At 57.0% G+C, this 20,125-nt stretch overlaps 1 protein-coding gene across 1 annotated transcript in view; it reads right to left on the reverse strand.

Moving 5' to 3' along the window:
• Positions 1-20,125, reverse strand: part of ZNF423 (zinc finger protein 423) — a 313,414-nt gene that overhangs the window by 250,904 nt on the left and 42,385 nt on the right. The window contains exon 2 of the mRNA XM_012788967.2: positions 5,149-5,208. Within this exon, the coding sequence (XP_012644421.2) occupies positions 5,149-5,208 (60 nt within the window). The remainder of the gene's footprint in view (positions 1-5,148; positions 5,209-20,125) is intronic.

Consider the following 20,125-nt stretch of genomic DNA (forward strand, 5'->3'; position numbering starts at 1 on the left):
GGAGCAGCCATGCTGGAAGGAAGCCCCGTGGCAGGCTCCACCGGCCGGCCGGAACCCCGCCTGGAGAGGTGGGAGACCCCTGTGCTTGGACAGGTGTACGCAGAGGAGCACCTCAGCTCGGCTCACACTCAGTGACGGGGGAGGGGGAGGGAAACTGCCACGTGGTTGGGTAGGTTCCCTGAAACCTCACACTGTAGACGTCAGGATCACGCACGTCGTTTCTGGTGCCTGCTGCTTAGCGATCTCGTTCCAAAGGGCTCCCGGAAAGAGGAGTTGACGCCGAAGGAAAGATGGTCTCCACTGCGGACATGGGGTGGAGACGCTGGCAGGAGAGCAGGTCACGGGTGCTGGCAGCCAGAGAATCAAGCCTAGGCAACAGTGCCTTGGTAAAAACAGTCTCAGCGACCTCCTCCTCATCAGTAACCAGGCCAAAACCAGCTGGTAGGAGGAGTTTCTTTAGCCTGAACAATGTTTTTATAAAAATATGAGTTGCCCAAAATGAGATACCTTCACACCTACTAGGAAGGCTGGAACAAGTGTTGGCAAGGGTCTGGAGAAACCGGACTCTTCATACATTGACGTAGGAATGTTCAATGGTGCAGCTGCTGTGGAAAACAGTTTGTGTGCACCTCAAAAAGTTAAACCCAGAATTACCATATGACCCAGCAATCCCACTACTCAGAATATGCCCCAAAGAACTAGAAACAGGTGTTCAAACATAAATGTGTGCAGAATGTCCACAGCAGCACACTTCAGAGCAGCCAAGAGATGAAAATAGCCCAGATGCCCACCAACAGATGGACGGGTGAACAAACTGTGGTCTGCCCACTCCACAGAGTATTATTCAGCCCTAAAAAGGGCTGAAGAACGACACCTCCTACAACATGGATGAACCTTGAAAATATTAGGCTAAATGAAAGAAGCCAGTCCATAAAGCTTTTATATTCTGATTCCAGTTATAAGCAATGTCCAAAGCAGGCCAGTCTGCAGAGACAGACAGATCAGTGACTGCCTGGGGCTGGGAGGCGGGGCAAGAGCTAAGGGTGCAGGGTTTCTTCCGAGGTCACGGAAATGCTCTGAGCTGACAGTGGCTGCGGCTGCACAAATCTCTGAACTACTAAAATTCACTGACTTATACACTTTAAATGGGCGGACTGTACAATATGCGAATTATATCTCAACAAAGCTGCTTTTAAAAATATATGAATTGCCCTTTTTTTAAAGAATCTGATGGATTTCATATGAAAATCTAGCTTTCTATTTTCTCGTATTAAAACTGGGAAGATCTTGGCCCAGTGCGGTAGCTCACACCTATAATCCCAGCACTTTGGGAGGCCGAGGTGGGAGGATTGCTTGAGGCTAGGAGTTCAAGACTAGCCTGGGCAACATAGCGAGTCCCTGTTTCTATAAAAAGTTTTTTTAAAAATTTAGCCTGGCGTGGCGATGGATGCTGTGGCCCTAGGGAGGCTGAAGCAGGAGGATCTCGTGAGTCCAGGAGTTTGAGGTGACAGTGAGCTATGATCCAGCCACAGATGGGGCTTTCCCATCTGCAACGGACTTCTATATTTCTAAGGGCCTGGCACCCATGGCCTGGGGCAAGGCGGGAGAAGATGGGCTGGGGGGTGACACATAAACTCCCCTGAGATCACATGTGAACACTGTGTATGTTTGGGAAGAGAATCTACACACTTCCACTGCACACTCAAAGGCATCTACGGCTCAAAATGGGTTAAGAACCTCTCCAGCTCCACACCTGCACTCCCATACCTTAGCTCTGAATGCAGCCCTCCTCCCCCGGGTCCTGTCGTCAGCAGTGCCACCTGCCAGGCAAGAGTGGGCCTGCACTCCCTGCCCCCAACCCCGCTCCCAGGCTGGGGAATACTGCCCTTCCCTGCTAGGCTAGGCCGGGCTCTCCATCACTGTCAGAGCCCCAGCTCGAGGGCACACATGGAGCAGGCTGGGTTGTTCCCAGGGGCAGGTGGCCACAGGGTCCCCACTGTCAGGGGAGGCCAGAGATGAGTGCAGAAGCACACCGTGCATTCTGCCTTTTTATTAGAGTCCTTCATGTGCCCAGGGCCAGGGCCAAGTGGGGGAAGGGAAGGGTGCCATGAAAAGCTTGCACCCCAGGCCAGCTGGGCCCCCAGGCAAGAGGGCTGCACCTTACCTTACAGCTCTTCACTGCTCCTGGCAAAATGCGCTCAGCCCACGGCCACCTCAGGTCCTGGTGAGCAGAATGCACCCACATCCTGCAGCCATGGAGCCTGTACCGCCAGGGCCCTTCCAAGAGCCCCCACAATGCCTGGCCTCCAGGTCTCTGCTCAGCACCCCACCTCCTAATGCCAGGTAGTGCAGAGGATAGACCACAGGCTCTGGCTTCGGGAGGACCTGGGTTCAAGTCTGCCCCAGAGCTCATTGGGACCTCGGACGCACTGCAGAACCGCTCCAAGCCTCCTTCCCTGTCTGCCAAATGAGGATGGCGATTCTCAGTAGCAGTGCCAAGGATGGCTCAGGGAGGTTTTGCTCCCCCATAATCCTCCCTGGCACCTGCCCCCATTCTCTGATGTGGCCAAGTGACATTTTCTCAGTTGAATGAAAAGCATTAGACAAAAGCAGCTTTCACCAGGCCTCTGGCCCTGTCCTCTACCAGATGGCCGCCCCTAAGCCAGCCCACTGAGAACGACGGCCTTGCTGCTGGAAACAGCACCCAGCTTGCAGAGCTGTCAGGACGGCTCGACGAATGCCGTGGGAGAAGCGCTCTCTCCGTGCCTGGCGCACACTAAGGAAGCGCTCAATAAACGTGACATCACCCAGGTCCAGGCGGCCTCCCACACCGACTTATCCTGCCACCCAGGATTTGAGCCATCTCAGGAGCCCCGCACAAAGGGGATAGGAGCTGACTTTAATAGCCCAAGTCCAGCAGAACTGGGGAGGAGAATTTATCACACGCATGCATTATTAAAAATATCATCAGAAACAGGCCAAAGAAAACAAAACAATTCATGGCCTGGCTGTGGCTTATCCACTGCCCGGGATGCCTTGCCCTCTCTTTCCCCAGCGCTGAGCGGATCATCCAAAGCTGACTGGCACCACGGAGAACCACGCGCAGAGTCCCGGGCCGGAGGGAACTCGCAGGGAGTGCGCCTCGCCCTGCGCGCGGGGCGAGCTCAGCTCTTGGCTGGACACTGGCAGACCCCACAGCTTCCGCTACTCCCGGCGCCCCAGAGAGGCCCTAAGGCTGGCCGTCCAGCTACGGGGCCACAGAGCTAGGAGCGCGGGCTCCAGCGCCGACACCACGCCTGCCTCTGAGACGGGACACACCTCACTGCCGTGGGGCAGCCTGGGGGCCCGACGCCCCGGCCCAGGGCCCTCCGTCCTCCACAAGCACCGCCAGAGCCCCTCGCACCCCAATGCTGCTCCCCTCTGTCCGCGTCGCTTCCCCACTAGGGAGGCAGCTGGGAGGGAGGACCTCGTGTGGGCAACCCTGGCCTGAGTGCTTTCCTAGTCCAGGCGTCCCAGGCACAGCGGGGACCCCTCCAGCGGCTGGTGCCGGCCTGAGCGCACGGCCCCCGCAGCTGTCAGGAGGCCTGGCTCTCTCAGACACGGACGCCGAGCCACGCTGCAGCGTGGGAGTGCACTCCCACACAGAAGGAGCCAGGCCAGGGGCTGCGCAGCCCGTCCTGCGGCCTCCTGTCCTCACCCGTGCTGAGCGCAGGGCCCTCCGCGGCCCGGACTCCCTGCCCTGGAACTGGAGCACCACTCACCACTCAGCTTGACAACCCCTTCCCGTGGGGCCACCGCCAGGGTCGGGCATCTGCAGACGCGTCCGTGCGCAAGGCTGGGTCAGCTGGGAGCCAGCGAGGGCCCTGGGCCTGTCCAAGCAGCGTGCGACCCCCGGGACAGCGCGATGGACCGGGAGGGCTGGGGCTTGGGTTCGAGAGCTGACACCCGACCCCCCTCTGTCTAAGCTACACCAGCACTCCCCAAGTGCTGCTCGTTCGTGAACCATCCGCACGTTTTTGCTGAATCTAAATATTACATGTTATTAGTCAAAACATTGTCAACTCACTTAATTTTTTCACGTGAATTTAGCATCATCATAAGTCACAAGGGTGCACAATACCACAAATTAGATGTGTAACCATTAAAATACTAAATGTTCTTAGGCCTGATGTCTAAAACCACATTTTTAGAAATACTGACCCAGAGCAAATCTTTCTTCCTGCCTCAGTTTCCACAACTAAACAAGGAGAAGATTGGATGAAATGACTCACTTCTAGGTCTCCCCAGGCCTTAAGATCCCACAAGCCTGAACAGGTCCCAGCTCCCAGAGGCCCGGAACCGGCTGCTCAGGACCCCAGGACAGGCCTGGCACACAGCATGGAGGGGCAGGGAAGGAGAGCCCAGCACCTGCAGGACAGGGCGGGGGACCCCACCGCCAAGGGAGGCCCTGGCCGGATACCGGGCACACAGGGAGCCCAGCCCCCATGCAGGTGCTTCCAAGACCCCAAGGCCAGTTCCAGTCTCAGGCTCCCAGGTACAAAACCTCACGGTTAGGAAAACCTCCTTCATCCAGCACTTTGCACAGCTGGGAAACCATGGTGCAGGGAAGAGAAAGCGCGTGTGCGGAAACCCGTCTCCTGGTTGCCACGTCACCCCATCACCACGCGATGGCCACACACCCCCCAAGTCTGAGCTTCTCCTCCACCCACCCCTGGAGGCAGGAGCTCGGTCTGCCAGCCTGAGAGTGCAAAGCAGCCCCTTCCAGGAAGGGAAACAAAGGAATTCTGATTTAGACTGGAGTTTAAAAGTCCTATTAAAGTGGCTTTTATGCAATTAGATTGGAATGAATGTGCAGGGACGCCCCTAGCAGGGAGCTTCCAGGCCCGTGTGGGGGAATCACGCCCGTCTGAACAGTGCCCACGGAAGGAAACTTGGCCCTCGGGAGAGTGAGGGAATATTAGTCTCCGTGTGTAATAGGTTTTATTGACCATATGGAACTGATATAAAAATCGTGTTGCGCGGGGTAGTCTGGACTGGAGACAGGAATGTGACGTGAAGAATGTCACTTCCATAACCAGCTGGGTGGCTTTCTGCGGTCCTGGCCAGCCCCAGGACGGGCACCCTGCCCCAGGGCCCCTGGGCATTTACCTGCTGCTGTCACGGAGGAATCCCAGGCCAGCGAGAAGTCTGAGGCCTCCCCCTCTTCAACTGAAAGAGAGAACAGAGAGGTGCCTGTGAGTTTGAGGCTGTGCAAAGAGGTCACCAGGCGGGCCCAGGGCAAGGAAGACAGGACATCTGGGGTCCTTGTTATAACACCCACAGTCGGGGCAGGTAAGACCCACAAAGAGGCCTTTGTTACTTTCAGAGAGATGTAAAATGATCAGAATAAAACGTGGACAGCGAGTAGGCACTGGGTCAGGTACGGTCTCCCAGCGTTGTGCCCGGGCAGACACCACCAACCAACCACAGTGCTGCCCCAAGAAACGAAGAAGGCTGCTCCCAGGGGCTGGCACAGAGCAGGCACCAGTCCCCACGCTGAGACCCAGCCGGCAGGCAGACCTCGGGACACACCGAGGCCGACTCCCCTGAGGCCGCGGTTTGAGAAGGCAACTCTCCTCCCCCACTCCCCCAGACCCCTCAGAAGGCTGGGCAAAGACGGGGTGTCCCCACCACAGCACACCCCAGCACGTGAGCCCAGGCTCAGGGAGGCCACACTAGGAGAACGTGGGAGAAACCCTATACAGCATAATAACGCTCTTGTCCTGGAATTAATCCCAGTCTGGGATATGCAATAATATTAAAGCTGGGTTATGGACTTTGTAAATGGAACTTTGTTTAAGCCAAAAATGTGCATGCACAGTATTTTTCAGATTTAATGGGCTTTCTAGCGCTACACACGTGCAGGCTGAAGCTACCACGTACCACCCAGCCCTCCGCGCCGCACGGTGCACGCCGGCGTTTGCACCACCGCTGGCCTTGGTCCTCCTCAACAGGCTCTCGGAGAGGTGCAGGGACGTGCCTGAGGTCTTACGGCCAGTAAGAGGCACGCAGAGTTTGGGCTCGAACCCAGGACCATCAGTGGAAAACATTATTTCTGAAGCTACTGTACACTGGGACACAAAGGACACTGCCAGGATCCTAGCAGCTCAGGACAGGAGAGCAGCACCCCAGCCCCCGCATGGAAGGCAGGTACACAGCACGGTGGGCAGCCGGCAGGCTTGGGGTCAGAAGCCAGGCTCTAGCACCGGGCAGGGCCTGGCTTCAAATCTCAGCTCTGCCTCTTACCAGCTGTATAACCTTGAGCAAATAATCTACTCTCTGGGTTTCTGTTTTCCCATCTCGAAAATGGAAAAAATAATGGTCCCTAAGCCATAGGGCTGTGGGGGCGGGGCTAAGTGCACGACACCGCGTGCACGTGGGCTGTGCCCGCACAGGCTAACTGCCCCGTACGGGCCAGGGCTGTCATCTGCTGGAACTCGGGCCAAGCACTCAGGTGGGTTTGCCGCCACGTCTTGAGGAGGTGGGTGCTGAGTCTGCCCCCTCGGTTGTCCACCCATGGCCTCACTGCCCACCAGGGCCTCACGGACTGTCCCTTACACCCTCAGACACAGCGCCCGCGAGAGAGCGTGCGCCTCAATGAGCTGCAGGCCAAGGCGTGTAAACGAAGTGCCTGTCTTTCCGAGTCTGCATCCTGACAGTAGAAGCTCGGAATCCAGACGATGAACTGCAGAGATGAGTGAGCCGGGACTGAAGCTGCTGTTTTACTTAGCTGGTTACAGCGGGGAGGGTTTTCAAATATGCAGCTTTGTAACTGTGAATCAAGACCTCATGTCAGACAAAATTGATATTATTCACTAAGATGCTGCCAACCAGACAGCCTCCAAAACACGGGCGGCTGATGCCTAAAGCCACCGGAAGCAAGCCATCGTGAAAGGGCATTGTGACAGCACCCATCGCCACACCAAAAGCAGTTCCCTCCTGTTTCATCTGTTACTCACACACACGCAAACACGCACACAGACACGCAGTGCGTCCATGAAGAGACTGCTGCTAACTCGTAGGGTTACCATGCTGCCATCTGTGACGCCGCCAACGAGGTCTACCTGGGTCCCTAAACCTCCCCCCCACAGGTCGTCAGGACGTTGGCATGTCCCCAGCTCTCCTCTGTCCTGTGTGTCCCCAGGCAGGGACAACAGTCCTCACACTTGGGCCCACCGAAGGCTGTTAAAAAGTGTGACCTCTGAAGTCAGTGAACTTGAGGGTGTCCCCAGATGCCCAGTCACTGCCTTGTGAAGACGTGGCCTCAGCCAGTGGGAACAAGAATATGCAAACCCTCATCGCTGTGAGCCCTTTGGGGAGAATCAAGGCTCTGACCTGGATCCGGGACTCCAGGCAGGCCTGCAGGGGCGGGAGGCGGCTGCAAGTGGCGCAGTGCTGGCCGGCCGGGGCCCAGAGTGGCAGACGCACCACAGATTCCCCGGGTTTCTCCCAGGCGGGCGGCCACACCACACACTGGAGACCCTGCAGCGCCCCCCGCATGGCGAGGGGCCGTGGCGTGGTCACGAATGAATTTCCCTACAGCTGCGGGCACCACCCACTCATGCCACCCTCTGGCCCACATTCTGTTTTTTGGTGTTTCTGATTTTGTTTTTATAGAGACAAGGTCTCGCATGCGCCACCACACCCAGCGGGGGTCTCACTCAGGCTGGTCTCGAACTCCTGGCCTCAAGCGATCCTCCCACCTTGGCTTCCCAAAGTGCTAGAATTACAGGCGTGAGCTGCCGCGCCCGGCCCCTCACAGGCATTGCACCATCCTTTATACATTCTTGGTGAGAGATAGGAATGCGCGAGCCCCGGCACCGCTGCCGGCCCTGTGCCGCCTGCACTGGGAGTGAGGAGACTGTCTTCTCCCCAGGTGGACCTTCTGTCCCCACGGGGCCTTCGGCAATGGCCTCACTGGCAGTGGAGGCAGGCACGGGGCTGCCTGCAGCTGGACCCAGGTGCAGGGCCTGTGAGCCCCACGTGCCTCGAGTGGAATTCTGCTGCAGAGCCGCACTGCGCACTGAGGGCCAAGTGGCTCAGAGAAAAGCCAGCCAGCAAAGGCCAGTGTAGACAGCACACGCCAGGGGCTGCCCAGCCAGCCAGGGTGGGGGGCAGCTGGGTGCTTTCTGGACACTTCCTCAGACTCCACCTCTAACTTTTTAACATATAAGATACCTGGCAAGGCTGAGACCACGATACACACCCCTCCACTCCTGTGGTCCCGGGCTTTGTAAGGCGAGTGGGTGCACAGGGACAGTGTGGGCACAGGGACACCCCCTCCTATAGTCCCGGGCTTTGTAAGGTGGTGGGTGCTCAGGGACAGTGTGGGCACAGGGACACCCCCTCCTGTAGTCCCGGGCTTTGTAAGGCGGGTGGGCGCTCAGGGACAGCGTGGGCACAGGGACACCCCCTCCTGTAGTCCCGGGCTTTGTAAGGTGGTGGGTGCACAGGGACAGTGTGGGCACAGGGACACCCCTCCTGTGGTCCCGGGCTTTGTAAGGTGGTGGGTGCACAGGGACAGTGTGGGCACAGGGACACCCACTCCTGTGGTCCCGGGCTTTGTAAGGCGGGTGGGTGCTCAGGGACAGTGTGGGCACAGGGACACCCCCTCCTGTAGTCCCGGGCTTTGTAAGGTGGTGGGTGCTCAGGGACAGTGTGGGCACAGGGACACCCCCTCCTGTAGTCCCGGGCTTTGTAAGGCGGGTGGGCGCTCAGGGACAGCGTGGGCACAGGGACACCCCCTCCTGTAGTCCCGGGCTTTGTAAGGTGGTGGGTGCTCAGGGACAGTGTGGGCACAGGGACACCCACTCCTGTGGTCCCGGGCTTTGTAAGGCGGTGGGTGCACAGGGACAGTGTGGGCACAGGGACACCCCTCCTGTGGTCCCAGGCTTTGTAAGGCGGTGGGCGCTCAGGGACAGTGTGGGCACAGGGACACCCCCTCCTGTGGTCCCAGGCTTTGTAAGGCGGTGGGCGCTCAGGGACAGTGTGGGCACAGGGACACCCCCTCCTGTGGTCCTGGGCTTTGTAAGGTGGTGGGCGCACAGGGACAGTGTGGGCACAGGGACACCCACTCCTGTGGTCCCGGGCTTTGTAAGGCGGGTGGGCGCACAGGGACAGTGTGGGCACAGGGACACCCCCTCCTGTGGTCCCGGGCTTTGTAAGGCGGTGGGCGCTCAGGGACAGTGTGGGCACAGGGACACCCACTCCTGTGGTCCCGGGCTTTGTAAGGCGGTGGGAGCACAGGGACAGTGTGTGCACAGGGACGCCCCCTCCTATGGTCCCGGGCTTTGTAAGGCGGTGGGCGCACAGGGACAGTGTGGGCACAGGGACGCCCCCTCCTGTGGTCCCGGGCTTTGTAAGGCGGTGGGCGCTCAGGGACAGTGTGGGCACAGGGACACCCACTCCTGTGGTCCCGGGCTTTGTAAGGCGGTGGGCGCACAGGGACAGTGTGTGCACAGGGACGCCCCCTCCTATGGTCCCGGGCTTTGTAAGGCGGGTGGGCGCTCAGGGACAGTGTGTACACAGGGACGCCCCCTCCTGTGGTCCCGGGCTTTGTAAGGTGGTGGGCGCACAGGGACAGTGTGTGCACAGGGACACCCACTCCTATGGTCCCGGGCTTTGTAAGGCGGGTGGGCGCTCAGGGACAGTGTGGGCATAGGGACACCCCCTCCTGTGGTCCCGGGCTTTGTAAGGTGGTGGGCGCTCAGGGACAGTGTGTGCACAGGGACGCCCCCTTCCTGTGGTCCCAGGCTTTGTAAGGTGGTGGGCGCTCAGGGACAGTGTATGCACAGGGACGCCAGCCAGGTGTGTGCACACAGAGGAGTGGCCAGGCGAGTGTGGCACACCAGGGGCGCCCAGAGCGCGCACATACACAGGAGGGTGCACAGGGCGAGTGTGTGCACACTCTCGGGCACACAGGGTGGGTGTGAACGCACATGGCAGAGGACGCACCAGGACGCCAGCCCTTCTGCTGCAGAACGCCCTCCGGCCCGGACATGAGGGCCTTAGGCTCAAGGCCCTACGGGGGAGCCAGACCGCAGTGTGTTGGCTGCTGCGCCAGGAGCTGGCATGACTCCGGCGTGATGGTGGGGCCGCAGTGGTGTGCAAGGCAAGGTGTGTGTCTCTGTCTGTGTCTGTGTCACCCACTGCCTGGTTCGGAACAAAGCTCAGCCCCTGGCAGGCCCTCTGGAGTGTCAGCCTGGACCTTGTTTGCTTATTCACTAAAAGCCTTGGAGTGCCCGGCAGGGTATCTGCACCGAGCCAGGCGCTGGGACGCAGCAGGGAACGAGACAGGCATGGCCGTGCCCTAGGGAGGGACGGGTAAAAGCCAAGTGCACAGGTGGGGGGATAATGGGTGCGCAGGCCATGAGGGCTGAGCAGGGAGCTGAGATGCAAGGTCAGGTCATGGAATCGAGAGCAGGTAGACCGGGGTGAGGGGACGGTGCAGGCAGGAGCAGCTGCTGCCTGGCAATGTGGCCTGGGCAGTCCAGAGCCCTTCTGTGTCCCTCAAGCCCTTGTGCACACACGGGCGTGCAGGTACACGCACATACATTTGGACAGAGGGCACCTGCAGTCTGCTGCCTGGCCCCGGCAGGAGCTAGTTCGGGGGCAGAAGCTGAAACAATATGGAGGTCCCTCTGAGACCAAGGACGTGATATGCCCAGGGCCCGCCCAGGACGGCAGACGGGAGAGGAGGCGACACAGAAGATGCTGGCCACACCGTCAGGTTGCAGAGAGGAGCAGGGGTGGCTCCCACACACACAGAGGACCCTTCAACAGTGCATCAAGGACGGGCCCCTTTCCAGGGCTGAGTGTGACCACAGCAAGGTGGCCCTGTGAGGGAGGTGGGGAGGGCTTGACCCCGGACCTTTCAGCCATCCTGACATCCCCGTGAGCAGCGCACAGCCGCAGCCCCTGGAGGAAGGCTGCCGAAGGACACCTTCAAGGGAGCTCGTGAGCATGTCCTGTTAAGAGGAAGGGGGTGGCTGATCATTTCTAAAGACCTGAGGGGCTTCCAGGACAATGTGTGGACTAGAATCCTCAAGGACAGAAAGGAAGGGGCCAAAAGAGCCCGAGGACCCTTAGGGGGCATCTGCCTGCAGGCAGCAGTTCAAGAACCAGCTCAGACTATTAACCACGGTTCCTGGGGTGTGTGAAGAAGGATTCTGAGGCTCTGCTAGGGCTTCAGGCAGGTCAGAACTCCGTGTTTACTCCCCGCTCTGGGACCACTGGCTGTGGATGGCTGGGTGACCCCTGAGAGTTACGTGAGCCCAACCAAGCACAGTCTCCTCATCTCCGCAGCAGGTGCACAGACAGCACAACTCTCCTACTCTGGAAGTGCACCGGCTTCCCTGTGCACCAGGACAGGCCTTGCCAAAGCCAACAAGATCTCAGTCAGACCCAAAGTCCTGCGCACCGCGCCCGGGGCTTCAGGCACCCAGCGGCACAGAGCGAGTGGCACTAAGCAGGCGCCTGTGCACAGCACCGCCCCAGTGCCACAGGGAGCGCCCCCAACCAGGGGCTCCCCAACACCTCGTAGAGGCAGAGGAGACAGATGGGAGGACAGAAAGGGAAGCCGAGGGCCTGAGGTGGGGGCCGGCAACAGGGCCTGGAACACGGCAGTCGAATTCGGACAGAGACAGGGCCCTGCTGCGGGCTGTCAAAATCAGGCAGGACTGGGTTGGCAGAGGTGCGGTGAGACGTGGGAAAGCCCAGGGGACAAGTGCTAAGGCAGACAGTGTCAGGAGATGAAGGAGAGAGACAAGCTGGTCCAAGGGTCAGAGGAGGCTCCTGGCACGACCAGGGCAGGACCCAGAACGCCCCCTCTGAAGCGCAAAATCCACACCAGGGCCAGCCGCTCAGGCCAGGTCAGGGACCCACGAAGGCCCTGGAGGTAAGCTTCCGGTCACGTGTGCACGCGGCCATGTTTCTGCAGACTTCATCAAAAGACCTTGGAAGCACCACTCTCCCTGCAAAGGAAAGGTGTAAGAGCCACTAGACCAACGGCTCTTATCTTGGGCGTCTTCTCAGTTGTCCCCAGGCCCGGCTGGTGTTCCCGGGTCCCGGGGAACCTCGCCATGCTTGCTCGCCCTGAATCATCCCACCCTTACCCGGAGGTCCCCCAGGGGCATCCCTGCCCCGTGGGAGGTGGTGAGCCAGGCAAGGGGCGCGCGACTGCCTCTGCTCAGCTCGTCCTCAGGGAAACCCTCTCACCTATGCCAGGCCAAGGCAGGTAAAGGAGGCATCGAGAGCACAAAACCTCATCGTCAAGCATGAAACAGAGTGTCACTGCTCCTGACTTATTACTAAGCAACCTCACGGAATAAAAAAATAGACAAAGCAGGGAGGCCCATCGTGTATAGTTGTGTAGGTTGGGCACTGCACAAAGGGCAAGGTGAGAGGAAGCTGATACGAACCCACACTCTGCCCACCATGCACGGTGTCCTGGTCCACAGCTGTGAATGCCTACTTCTTTGCACAAAGTCATGGCCACCCTTTTGCTACAGCTCACGACCAGCTCTGAAATCATGCTTCTGGGCAACACGACCAAGGTCAATGCAGAAAAACCCGCCCAGCCCGCATTCTCCAGGCTCCCATCAGGTGGGGGGGTTCTGGGGAATGGGTAGGGTTGGGGGCAGTTATTTGCATGGAAAAGCAAAGACTCTCTATAGCTAATGCTAAAACTACCCAATGCCCCCACGCCAGCCCCCTCAGCACCAAGCTCAGACCCTTGGAGGAGCCACGACACCATGACAGGGTCACATCCCAATCACCTTTATTGACCTCTCATGATCTGCCCTGACCACGTGCTGAAAGGAGAACAAACTTAACAATTTAGACAGCACAGGTGAGACCACCTGCCATCGTCCTCAACAAGCACACAGCCTGAAGTCAGGACAAGAGGAGGGACTGGACCCTGCACGCCACACGCACTCACACACGGGCACCTCACCATGGCACGGCTGGGGCTGGCACGTAAAGAAACGTATGTGTTAGACAACTCGATTCCTAACCAGAAGTCTGCTTCTACCTGCTCTAGCACTTTAAATAAATAAATAAATGAAATGAGATTTTTCAAAAAGCAGCATATTCCAATCCTGGAGGAAAAACTGTCGCTTAGACTCGTCCAGAGATGGTGAGTGGGTCTCCAAGTCAGCGATTTCGCAACAGATTTTTACAGGCAATTCTGGCCATGTGTGACTTGCCCCTTAAACGCTGGCTTCAGAACTAGCACCTGTGAAAGATCTGGCACCATTGGAGATTTTTCATAAACCGATCCCCTGGCGAATCCCCGTGAATCTTGTTGGGCCGCTGTCTCCGCTCTCTCCCCTCGCCTTGGTCTGCACAAGCTAGGGAGGACAGAAAGACATCCGGTAAGAGTCCAAGAATTCCAAAAAGGAAGTTGGTCCGTCCTTACGGGAAAAGTGACCCAGAAGTCACCTAACAGCGCTCGTCTGGCTGCACAGACGAGGTAGAGGAGGGAATCCCAAAGCTATGAAATGTAGGGGTGCAGGGAGTGGGCCCTGGAAGAGGGTGGCCCAGGACCGCCCCTCCCTGTGCCTCCTACAGGCCGTCAGGTCTCAGGCAAGACGCCCGATCCACTCTGATCCTGGGCTCTGCATGTGGGTCAGGAGTTCGAAACCAGCCTGAGCAAGAGTGAGACCCCGTCTCTACTATAAATAGAAAGAAATTAATTGGCCAACTAATATATACAAAAAAATTAGCCGGGCATAGTGGCAAATGCCTGTAGTCCCAGCTACTTGGGAGGCTGAGGCAGAAGGATTGCTTGAGCCCAGGAGTTTGAGGTTGCTGTGAGCTAGGCTGACGCCACGGCACTCTAGCCTGGGTGACAGAGTGAGTTTCTGTCTCAAAAAAAAAAAGTTTCTGATATAAAGTAACCCATGTACAGGTAGAAATCTACTAGGAAATACATGTGAGTTAAAATTAAGATAGTAAAAGCACAATTTTCCCCATGTATAAATACATTGTTACATCTTTCCAAAGAGCCGTGAGGATACAAAAACAGCTCTGTATCCTAATTTTGTTAGGCAGCGATACATCCAAACAGAGGCCAATACTATCACTATTAATGATGGCCTGAGTCCCATCATAGGAGGCTCCAAATAACCAATCCCTGTTGCTCGACACCTCGGCTTCTCCCAGCTATTTTCTACTGTAGGAGAATCCACACTGCAACACGTATGCACATACATCGTATATGGCCACAAATCTGTTCAATGATTTTCTTAGGATTTAGTTCCCAGAAGCAGGATTGCTAGGACAAAGAATGTGCCAGGCCAGGCACGATGGCTCACGCCTGTAATCTCAGCATTTTGGGAGGCCAAGGCAGAAACATCACTTAAGGATAGGAGCTCAAAAATAGCCTGGGCAACAACAAAACCCCATCTCTACAAAAATGTTTTTAAAGATTACCCAGGCATAGTGGCAGGCACGCACCTCCAGTCCCAGCTTCTCAGGAGGCTGAGGTGGGAGGCTCACATGAACCCAGGGGTTTGAGGTTGCAGTGAGCTATGATCGCACCACTGCACTCTAGCTCCGGTGACAGAGTGAGACTCTGTCTAAAAAAATAAATAAATAAAGGCTTTTGGGACATACTACCAATAGTCATTGGGCCATTTCGTCCTTGAATAAGCACCGAGCACCTCCAGGTTGCCTAACAAGCCAGGTGCGTGAGAGAGACGAGAAAGGTACGTTTGGCTTTGACCTTGGATCACTAGTCACTGATAATGTCATCCACTGTGGTGCCCCTCAAGGGCTGCAACAGGAGCGAGTGAATGAACAAATGAATGAATGTGCTGCCATATGACAGAGGATGCTAAATGAACCCCAAAGTCAGAACAAGACAGAAACAAGAAGAAACGGTATGGACACAGAGTGCAGACACAAAAGAGGGGCAGGGCAGGCCCCAGACAACAGGGACCACCCCACCCACAACCCACAGTCAGGGGCGGGGCGTCTCTCCCACAGTCAGAGCCCTGGACAAGGCTGGAGGGAAACCAGCCCAGAGCTAGGATGAGTTTCTACTTTAACCACAGTTAAGACGGTGACACCTTTTACTCTAATATGCAAATCCCATTTTAGGAAGAATGACAATTATAGACAGAAATCTTAAAAGACTTTGAGTCTCTTTTTTAATGCAAGCAAAAGTCTTCCTCCTCAAAGACGAGGTTCAGAAAAACCTAACCAAATCAAATTTGGCTAAGCAAAGAAATAGATACCAGAGGAAATCTGAAGGAGCCCACCCAACCCATGCTGGCACCGCCTCAGATTCCGCCTGCAGGGAAACATGGACACGGGCCCAGGACTTCCAGTTTCTGGTTTGAGCTCCAGCTACAGGGCCACCTACTCCCTTGGTCAGGAACACTGCCCAGAGCTCAAGCTCACCTCTCTAAGAAGTTCTCCCTGACCCCCCACCAGCTGTAGACGAAAGTCAGCCGCCATCTGCAGGAGGGAGTACTTGATGCCTTACGATCAATCCTAACCTGCCATGGTTTGCTGTGTGGCCTGTGCAAATCAGCAGCCTCTCTGTACGTAGCAACCCTGCAAGGTAGCCCTGAAGACCAGCGAGTCGCCGTGTTCCAAGTGCATGGCTCAGAGCCCAGGTGCCTGGCAGGCGGAGCCAGGGTCCCACAGCGAAGCACGCTGCCCTGCACTGTGCTCCCACGCCCGGAGGGACAGCCTCTCCTCCCCTCCCCGGCCAGCTCACCTGGCACCAGACGGCCTACACCAGGGACCCCAAGACAATGATCAGGTAACGGAGTGAGCAGGCTGAGCAGCACTCTCCACACGTGTTAGCTCGTGTACGCTGAACCCTCCCACTGGCCCTACAAAGGAAGGCACTCATCATACAGTTGGGGAAACCAGGACCTAAACGGGTTTTGTAAACTGAGCCAAATTACACAAGCAACGGGAGGTAGCGCCCGGATTTGAAGCCAGGACCACACGGCTGCCAAGCTCACACGCTAACACCCCGGCAACCTGCCCCTCTCAGCCAGCGCAAGAACAGCGCTCGACCTTGGCTGGCCGCGCCTCCCAGGCTGCCGCGCCTCCCAGGCTGCCGCGCCTCCCAGGCTGCCGCGCCTGCCAGGCTGCCGCGCCTCCCAGGCTGCCGCGCCTCCCAGGCTGCCGCGCCTCCCAGGCTGCCGCGCCTCCCAGGCTGCCGCGCCTCCCAGGCTGCCGCGCCTTGGCGGAGAAGCAGAAGCCCGTGAGGAAGGCGGGTTGAAATGACTGTCTTTTCTGAGCTCCCCCAGGTCAGTCTCGGGAGTGCCCGCCTGAGTCCATCTCAAACCCCACCGCCTGCCTGCTGGGTCACCCCGGCAGTGGGCTCACCGCCTGTCTATCTCCATGTCAGTAACATGGGGGCACTAAAGTCCCTGTGCGTTGTGAAGACCAAGTGAAACGCCACCGACAGTGCCGGCCAACAGGACTGCTGTGCCGCGCCCGCAAATCCACGCAGGGCTGGGCTGTTTCCTGAAAACCCCCTTGCTGGGGAGCCGCCGGCCTGGGCCCAGCCTCCCGGGCTGCCCTCCTGCTTAATCCCGTCCCTCCTTGAGGTTAATGTCCTCCTTCATACACATTTCACTTCACGCCGTCACCTCTGCACGGTCTCGCTAACCAGAAACGCGCAGCGTATAACCGTGGGTTTACGGCGGGGTCTGGCTCCTGCGTCCTGTTTTGGTGGCAGCGCCGGTTCTCGCCACCAGCTGGCCAGCCCGACGGCAGCTGCGCAGCGGAGGGCGCCGGCCCTGCAGGGGCCACCCACGCCCACACTAAGGGTGGGCGGAAGCGGCCGAATGGGCCTGGCATCCTGAGGGCGGGCACGTCAGCCCGGCCCGGCCCCTGGCTGGGTGGGGGCCGAGCGTCACCACATCTGTTTGCTGCTGCAGGTGGAAAGGAAGAGGGGCGACACCGGCACCCCACTCCTTCCTTTTCTCCACTTTTGTTTGAAGAAAAGCACCATAAAGTAGAAACTAATACTTTTTACGACCCCTTAACAACTTATCCTCTGTACTAACATACTGCAAATACATGTCAGTTCCTGTTACACATGTGGTTTATTTTAAGCACGAGCAGAGGAAACGGAGTCTCTTATTGACAACTGATCTGTGTATGTGTGTACTAGTCTGTGTGTACTAGTGTGTGTGTACCAGTGTGTGTACTAGTATATGTGTACAAGTGCGTGTATGTGTGTGTACTAGTGTATATACTAGTGTGTGTACTAGCGTGTGTGTGTACTAGTGTGTGTACGTATATGTATTAGTGTGTGCGATAGTGTGTGTACTAGTGTGTGCGATAGTGTGTGTACTAGTGTGTGTGATAGTGTGTATATACTAGTGTGTGTACTAGTGTGTGTAATAGTGTGTGTACTAGTGTGTGTGATAGTATGTGTATACTAGTGTGTGTACTAGTGTGTGTGATAGTGTGTATATACTAGTATGTGTACACTAGTCTGTGTACTAGTGTGTGTACTAGTGTGTGATAGTGTGTGTATACTAGTGTGTGTACTAGTATGTGTATACTAGTCTGTGTACTAGTGTGTGTACTAGTGTGTGATAGTATGTGTATACTAGTGTGTGTACTAGTGTGTGTGATAGTGTGTATATACTAGTATGTGTATACTAGTCTGTGTACTAGTGTGTGTACTAGTGTGTGATAGTGTGTGTATACTAGTGTGTGTACTAGTATGTGTATACTAGTCTGTGTACTAGTGTGTGTACTAGTGTGTGATAGTATGTGTATACTAGTGTGTGTACTAGTGTGTGTGATAGTGTGTATATACTAGTATGTGTATACTAGTCTGTGTACTAGTGTGTGATAGTGTGTGTGTACTAGTGTGTGTACTAGTGTGTGTACTACGGTGTGTGATAGTGTGTGTATACTAGTCTGTGTACTAGTGTGTACTAGTGTGTGATAGTGTGTATACTAGTGTGTGTACTAGTGTGTGTGATAGTGTGTATATACTAGTATGTGTATACTAGTCTGTGTACTAGTGTGTGATAGTGTGTGTGTACTAGTGTGTGTACTAGTGTGTGTACTACGGTGTGTGATAGTGTGTGTATACTAGTCTGTGTACTAGTGTGTACTAGTGTGTGATAGTGTGTATACTAGTGTGTGTACTAGTGTGTGTGATAGTGTGTATACTAGTGTGTGTACTAGTGTGTGTGATAGTGTACTAGTATGTGTGTGTACTAGTATGTATACTAGTGTGTACTAGTGTGTATACTAGCATGTGTACTAGTGTGTATGTGTGTACATGTATGTACTAGTGTGTGTACTAGTGTGTGCTAGCATGTGTGCGTGTACTAGTGTGTGTACGTGTGTGTACTGGTGTGTGTTCGTGTGTACTAGTGTGTGGGAGTTCTTCTGGTTTTGGACACAGGGATCAGCCCTCCATCTCTTTCTCCTCTGTGTTTTCTTTTTACGTATTGCTCTTCTCCCTCCAACTTCTTTCTGTGGTAAAACACGCAACACGGTGTAAAACGCGCCGTCCTACCCCTGTGAGTGCACAGCGCAGCGGCAGCACGTGCACAGGGTGCTCAGCCTCCTCCACATTAAAAGCCCGGGCCTTCCACAAGCATGACGCCTAATGACCATTTCCAAATGTTCTGTCATTGCATGTGAAGTCCCAGGGGCAGGGGCAACCATAACGCTTTACTGCTTAGGGAGCTGGTAGGTTTAATAGCTCTGATCTGGGAGAAGAAATTTCACTGGCACAGACGTGCCCCCGCTCAGCCCCCCACCATGCGTGGCGTGCACACGGGCAAGGCCTTAGGGGCCAAGCATCACCACCTGGCAGCCGGTCCCAGAAAAGCGAGCCTTCCCCGACGCAGCCGCTGGCGTTCCCGGGACGACCGTCTACCTGAGCACAGGCCCCTGCGCGGGGCGGGCCTCCGGGGGGACGGCACCCCAGACTTCCGCCAGGAGCACACCGCCCGGCACTGCGTCGCTGAACACTTCCTTCCATAAACTTCTCTCGAAGCAGCACCACTCACGAAATCATACATTTGACGTGCCAGGAGCAACTTTTCTAAGAGCCATTACAATGACCACAGAAAGCAGTACCACTTTCCTAACAGACAAAGGAGCAAATGTGTAAGTACGAAGAAAGAAGAGCCATTCACCTATCACCCAACCGCCCAGATCACCGCGGCCTCCGGTGAAATGTCCCATTTGGGGAACGTGGCAGAACGTGCTGGGCGCGTCTGGCAAGCGGTGAATGGGGTGCTCCCTGTCACTCCCGCCCGACGCAGCGTGCCCTGCTGCCGTCCTGTATGGAACGCCAGGAGCCCCCACCCCTGTGAGATCAACGAGGGCCGGGTGTCCCACGCCAGGGGCGGGGGGGAACACCCCCTGGCACAGGGCTCGGCCCCGCGGCCTGGAGCGAGGGGTGGAAACGCACCTGAGGACTCAGGCTGCTTCCCCAGTGCCGGCGCACTCCCCGCCAAGGGCCCGGGACTCGCCACCAGCTGTGCTCTGGGGCCAAGCGCCAGGCCGGGCCAGGAACACGGGGCCTCGGGGAGGCCTGGCCGAAAGGCAAGGCCCCAGAAAGGGCAGGCGGGGGAGGGGTGTCGCTGAAGGCAAGATGCCTGCGGCTGGCACGAAGCCCTAGGAGGGCGCGTCCTGGGTGGGCACACGGGGCCCTTCCCGCCCAGCCACAGCGGTCTGGCCCGCAGCCCTGCAAGGCCGACACTTGCCGCCCGTGGGGACTGAGCGCACTTTCCTGGAGTCCTGTGATGACACTTGGCTGCGTTTATTTAACTTTCTGCTTCGGGTGGTGGCGAGATGGACCAGGAACTCAGTTTGGCTCCCGTCGATCAAACACAGCAGCCCACACATCACTCGAGGACACCCACACGGAGAAGCTCCCGACACCCCCCGAGGAAGACATCTGGCCGGCTGCTGGGGGCGGCCCGGGGCCCTTGGAAAGCTGCTGGGCGCAGCGGCGGGGCCGGGCCACGCAGCGTGCTCTGCGTCCGCACGGCGCCAGCCTCCGGGGCCGGGCAGGCAGGCCTCGGAGAGGCGTCAGTGGACAAGGCGCACAGCTGTGGGCAGTGAAACCAAG

This window comes from Microcebus murinus, chromosome 20, assembly GCF_040939455.1.
Source record: "Microcebus murinus isolate Inina chromosome 20, M.murinus_Inina_mat1.0, whole genome shotgun sequence".
NCBI classification, from domain to species: Eukaryota; Metazoa; Chordata; class Mammalia; order Primates; family Cheirogaleidae; genus Microcebus; species Microcebus murinus.